At 49.5% G+C, this 6,604-nt stretch overlaps 1 protein-coding gene across 1 annotated transcript in view; it reads right to left on the minus strand.

The window, feature by feature from the left end:
* The window catches only part of LOC102376661 (putative olfactory receptor 2B8), a 28,808-nt gene extending 22,641 nt beyond the window's left edge, over positions 1-6,167 (minus strand). The window contains exons 1-2 of the mRNA XM_014526697.1: positions 6,138-6,167; positions 3,478-3,717 (exon numbers count right to left, since the gene is read on the minus strand). Coding sequence (XP_014382183.1) covers positions 3,478-3,717; positions 6,138-6,167 — 270 coding nt within the window. The remainder of the gene's footprint in view (positions 1-3,477; positions 3,718-6,137) is intronic.
* Between the last annotated feature and the right edge of the window lie 437 nt (positions 6,168-6,604).

The raw sequence follows: 6,604 nt of genomic DNA on the forward strand, positions 1-6,604 counted from the left end.
CAATGCTGCCCTGTCACATGACTCAGCTCCACAAGGAGCAGAAATCCACACCAGGGGTCTCCTTGCCGCCGCCGCTGCCCACCCCGTGCTGCCCTGGCAATGCAGGGCTGCATGGGGCGGGCAGTGGTGGTAAGGAGACCCCAGTGCAGATCTCTGCTCCCTGCAGTGCTGAGCTGTGTGGCAGGGACCAGAAGGCTTGCTCACTGGTCTGTGCTCCTTCCCTGCCCCGCGACCCAAAGTGACAGGGGCCAGAGATCCGTGCGGGGGTCTCCTCACCTGCATGGAGGGCAGTGGCCCTCCTCCTGCCCCTCCCCCGGACAAGCTGCCCCCGGCCCCAAGCCCTGCCTGGCTGGGCAGTAGGGCTGTGCAAAGCTTGCAGCCCATTCAAAACAGATTCAGAGGAGATCTCTGAAACAGATTCAGCCGAAATGAAACAGGACAGTGATCCAAACCACTGAAATGAATCATTGTCCTCCAAAAGAGCTGAGTCCAAAACCAAATCAAAACACAGCCATTTCGCACAGCCCGAGCAGGCAGGCTCTGCCAAAAAAAAAGGATCGGGCTCCTTGCTACTTCTGCCTTCAGCAGGCGCCTCCTGAAAGCAGAAGCGTTGAGGGGCCTAATCCTTTTTTTTTTTTTTTCCTGCAGAGCCTGCCCACTTGTCCCGGGGAAGGGGAGCCAACAGCTGCAACACATCATTGCAAACCATCTGGATGTGGTTTAGTTTACAATGATCTAAATCCTCCAAAATTGGCGGATGTTTGATGCCATTAAGCCACATGAGTGACATTTTCACCATGTGTACAAGCACCCATGCCTGTTGGAAGTGGGGGTGTGAGGTTGGGAGAGAAAACAAAACTCAAGAACCTTAGCTCTGTCTCAGAAGACAGAGCTATCAATGAATACGTTCTCTTTCTGAGCTCTGTAATCATACCAGTGAAATATTGTGGAGACTACTAAAAGTGGATCAACTATTATTTGCAGGTAGCATTAGATATTAACACAGACTGCAGAGGTGCAAAATACCCTCACTGCCCACTGACTATTCTGCACACCCAAACCCTGACTCCTAAGTCTCTCAAATCCCAGCTTGGATTTACATGTTTGCGAGTGCTCTTTTGCTCTTCCCCTGAGTAATAACTACAGTGAAGATAGCTGTACTCAGCAAAGTAATTTACTTTTATTCAGGTAAAGAAACAAAGAATTGGCTTCTTATACGTGCAGCTAAATCTGAGCTTTGATGATTTTATAACCAGCTTCACTCCCTACACTCCTTAATGCACAAACGTATGTGCGCGCACACGTACGGTTTTCACAAACATATGCACGCGCACACACATTCTGGTTCAGGCCAGTCCAGAACCTGAAGTGGGTGCAGCTTGAACTGGGAAGGAAAAGGAGCTCCAAAACTAAGCAAAATGTTATTAATCATTGTTCAGTAGAAAAAAAAATAGATGCTGACTTGGACTGGATTTTGTATCAGTATAATATAATTAGACAGTAAAAGGAGTATAATCTTTTACATGTCAGTATTCAGCAATTACAGACAATAGGAGCCACACACGATGGGGATTAAAATATGTATTTGGGAATTTGAGGGGGAAGGGCACCGAATTTGAGATCAATTTAAAGCAGCAAGTGAAAAGTAGAAGGAAAACAAGTTAAATCTGAAGGGGTATTGTTCAACAATTAATACTTGGAAAAAAAAATGGATTTAACCTGAAAAAGTTGATCTTGTGATATTTAACTCCTGCTGCTCTTAGGCAGCAATATGGGACAAACTCAAGGCAAAAATTTAAATGAAACACAAGATGGGCATTGCTAATAACCCTCCCTGCTTTTTTCTCTGTAATTTAATATTGAAGATATTAAAACGAACAGATTTTAGATCAATATTTGAAACCAGAGAGAAAAATACCAGCATCCCAAGGGATTGCACACACACATTGGATCATTTACAGAAGAAGAGGTCAAATTAGAGGGTAAAAGTCACCAAAAAGGTCAACTTGGAGAATTTCATTAGTCCTCTCCAGAGTAGGGATTCAGGCCAGTTGTTTCCCTCTGAAAGCAGAAATGGCAGCAGTTTGAAATGGGGAAGTAGAACAGCCCCGAATCCCAGCAGACCTTTTTATCTAGAGCCATAGCAAGGCATTTTGGCACCTGGCGCAGGTCATGTGTAGAGCACTCCTCTACACACTACTGTGTAGTTACTTCCATGTGATTTGGTGCCCCCATTCAAGGCTGCCAGTTGGACCCGCCTTTGCTACAGTACTGTTTTTATCCATATTCATCTAAAATAGAGATGGGACAATATATTGCTATTAATCTTCAATAATAAAACTAAAATATGAATGATTTTATATTAGTGTGTGCGCTATTCCTGCTTAATGGGTACCAGTGCTGGGAGATGACTTTCAGAGGCCTCTGTCTCACTTTCCCCTCCATCCAGAGCCAGCTACATTTGTGGAGCGAACCTATGCCTGGCCTTGGCCTTCTTGTCTTCTGAAGCTCATAACTGGAGAGGTGAGTGACCTCTAATTCCCATGTCCATCAGCCCTGCATACATACCCGTGTGGATACCTTTAAGAGTGTTATGTATAGGTTGTTACATTTGCCCAGGAGGAGGAGGAGGAGGGAACCGCATGGGACAGCATAGGGGCTAGCTAAGAGGCTTTCTGAATATTGTTCACTCTCTCCTTGGTCTTTTGAGAACACACCACCATAGCCACACACCTCTGTAGGGTGCAGTCTTGGGTCATACCCAGAACCCACCTCCAGGTTATCTTGCTCTAGGGATCTTCACCCCTCCTGAGCCACAGGCTTCAAGCACCATTCCTTACCCCTCTTGGGCTACAGACCCTCAGGCCCCCTGGCCCCAGCTCTGTCTCCCACCTCGGGGCCCCCTTGCCCTGGCTCGCTCACTCCCTGGTGCCTCTGGGCTCCCCTGGACCCCTCAATATGTCGTTTACACTTGGCCCCACTCTAGGCCCCAGACCCGCCTCCATCAGGTCCCCCACACTCAGCCACTTAGCCAACGTAGTCATAGGAGACCAGGATGAGGCTTACAGGCACCAGCAGGACAAATGCACTTATAGAGAAGAGTGCAGCATCATTGAAAGATGTGTCAACACAGGCCAACTTGCGCATGGCTAGCAGCTCACATGTGATCAATATGGTTCTGGCCACACTGGGGCAGTTACACAGTTGGCAAGGTATGTACTAGTGAAGCCACCAGGCCACTGAGCCAGGAACTGGAAGCCATGAGCAGGCAGAGGCGATGGCTCATTATCACATAGCGCAGGGGCTGGCAGACAGCAGTGTAGCGATCAAGGGCCATGACTGCCAGCAGGAGGAACTCTGTACAACCCAGTCCAAGGGAGATGTAGAGCTGGGCCACGCCGCCACCCCAGGAGATGGACTTGCGCGTACTGTGGAAGTACACCAGCATCTCGGGGCAAGGCTGGTGGCATAGCAGATGTCGAGGAAGGAGAGGTTGCTGAGGAAGAAGTACATGGGAGTGTGGAGACGGGGGTCCAGCTGGGAGACAACAATAATGGTGACATTCCCAAGCAGTGTCATCATGTAGCTGATTAAAATGAGCACAAACAGCAGCAGCGCCAACTGTGGTTGATCAGACACCCCCAGGAGGATGAATTCCTCAGTAGTACTCTGGTTTCTCTCATGCTGATTCTCCCATGCTGCTTTACTATGCAACACCTGTCAGTACAGAAATAGGAAGGGTGACAAAGACCCTTCGGGCAGGCAGGAGGTTGGTGATAACAGGTATGGGAGAGTGACTGGCAGTGTCTGGTGCACGTGAATCCTGGTGGGCTGTGCAACTCAGTTAAGCAGATGGTAGCTGCAGCCCAGTGAGTGGGTCTGGAAAAGGCTGGAAGGGTGGGTTTGTGAGCATTGGTAGCGCTGTTGAATCCATGACTAAAAAATGGTGGCAGGTGCTAGAGATGATGTGAGAATGTCTACAATGGAGATGTCCAACCTGTTGCTCTTGGACTGCATGTGGCCTACAAGAGTTAGGTTGCCAGACCCTGAGCCCTCAGCCAGTGGCAACATCCCCCACAGCTCAGGTTGCAGCAGGAGGCAGGGCCTCTATACTCCCTCTAGGACCTGTGGCTTCCACTTCCTGCTGCTCTCCCTGGGGGACAGGTGGTGCAGACGGAGAGTCCATGGTGCCAAGGTCAGGGTGGGAGGCCCTCAGCCCTGACCACTAGAGTAGTTGGACAGTGCAGGTCTCAGACATACTTGTTGGTAGATTAGTGCCTGGGCAGCCTCTTAATTGAGAGACTTTTAATTACAGGACCAGGTTCCACTAATACAGAGTATCCCTATTTGGTGATCCAGTCCTTGCCCTTTTCATGTCCTTTTCACAAGGTATTTAGTAGAATTCACTCATTCATGGGGATCTGATAGAGCAGGGGTGGGCAAAATGTGGCATGCGGGCTGGATGCAGCCTGCCAGGCCATTCTATCTGGCCTCCGGCCCCCCCCCCACCCAAATTTAGAAAATTAATATTTATTTGCCCCTGGCTGCCTGTCATGCAGCCCTTGATGGCTTGCCAAAACTCAGTAAGCGAAATAATTGCCCACCCCTGTGATAGGGCCATGCAGTGAATGATTCTGCTTTGGCCTCTAAGTTTGTGACCTCTGAACTGTAAACCATTCACCTTAGCACCCACACCACCCTAGCCATTGTTGAGCCAGTGATCTACAGGGGACAACATACCTACATTGTAAAAGTCTGGGTTTTCCTAGCCTAGAAATAAAGCAAACACAAAAAAGAATCACAGCCTTGTGCCACATTACTGTATTGGTAAACATTTCTGGTGGAAGGTGTATTTTTTCAGAGGCCAGCTAGACTATAGGAAACTGGATTTAAAATAGACTGAGATGATCGGTTATCCACAATTCATGGTTACAGCTGTTCCTCTGCAAATGTGGATACTGGCTTTGGGGAACTTAGAAGTTAAACAGAGAGGATGGAGCTGCAGCTGGTATGGATGAGAAGTAAAGATCTATGAAAGTTAGTGGAACTCAATGTAGCATTAAAGTATATTCTATTTCTGTGTGAAAGTACACCACCTCTCTAGCCAGGCTTCCTAGAGATGTAATGTTTGTAAGGGACCTGCTGAGAGATGGGACTTGAGAGTAAACTGCTGTGGCCCTGCTTGGTTTGATCAGACCTGAAAAGCAAGGAGTGTGCAGGTCAAAGAACCTGGACCATAGTTTGGGTCTATAGAATTACATTGGTTGTCTTTTTGTATCATCCTATTTCTAAAGCATCCACATGCACCAGTGGTTCTCAACCTTTTTGTACCAGAACCCATTTGTAAACATCGAAGCCAGTCCTGCCCAGTAAATAGTTTAAGTAGAAAACAGCCCCTTGGTCTTGCTCGTGCCCCTCACTCCTAACCCACAGCCACCCACTTCCCCCAGCTGTGCTGGTGCCACTCATTCCCAACCCACTGCCCCCCACTCCAGGTGATGAGATTCATTGCTGCTGCCACCACCATTGCTGGGACTCCTGTGTCAGCGGTGCTACCAGCAGCACAAGGAGTAACGGACAGGGGCAGGGCCACACTGTTCTCCCCTTCTGTTGCCAGCTGCTCAGGTGCTGGTTTGTGGCTCCATCTCACCCAGCCACGGCTACCACTTCTTTCAGGCCACCCGCACTTCCCCACCATGCGTACTCCCCTCCAGGGTAGAGCTGCAGCCTGAGTGGAGTGGCAGTGGCACCTGGGTCATGGTGTTGGGATAGAGCTGCACCCAGCATATGAGTTGCTGGCAGTGGGAGGAGGTGCGGGCTCCCTCCCATCCATCCATTTCTGGTCACACTGCTGAGGGTGCAGCTGGCATGGGAGTCCCAGCGATGGCAGCAACAAGTCTCACTGCTGCACTCTGCCCTTCTTCACTAGGTTTTGTGTACTGGGCCATGGGAGCATCTCAGCTCATACCAGTCTAGCTAGCCTGTAGCCCCATGCTGACTGTGGTGCACAAATTTGGGGGGGGGGTACATCCCCCCCCATGCCTCTCCAACATGTAACCTGTCCTGTCTGACGCCCCCCCACCCCCCACCACCCCAGAAATGCATTGTCTATACCACCCTGTGCCCTGTAGACTTACCAGTGGGGAGCTCCAGGAGCTGTTGTCCATGCTGCCTGGTTGCAATGTGCATGTGTGTGAGCACACATTGGTGCCCCCTGCCTGATCGCTGTCCTCCTGCTTGCCCCCGCCCCAAGCAAGCCCTTGCAGGCTGGAACTGTGCCAATTTGCAAGGGGAAACCCAGTGTTTCCCATATTTTTCTCCTTTAAAAGAGAATCCACTTTTAAAGTTATTTGCAACCCTTTCATATATTATTGCGACCTACTTTTGAGGTTGAGAAACACTGATGTAGAACCTGGCCAAGTTCGCCGATGACACCAAACTTTGGGGCAAAGCATCCACACCAGAAGACAGGCAGGTTATACAGGCTGACCTGGACAGGCTCAGCAAGTGGGTGGACAAGAATCTGATGGTGGTCAACGCCGATAAATGCAAGGTTCTCCACTTTGGGAAGAAAAACCCGCAGCATCCTTATAGGCTCGGCAGT

Source organism: Alligator sinensis, unplaced genomic scaffold, assembly GCF_000455745.1.
Source record: "Alligator sinensis unplaced genomic scaffold, ASM45574v1 scaffold1039_1, whole genome shotgun sequence".
Lineage (NCBI taxonomy): Eukaryota > Metazoa > Chordata > Crocodylia > Alligatoridae > Alligator > Alligator sinensis.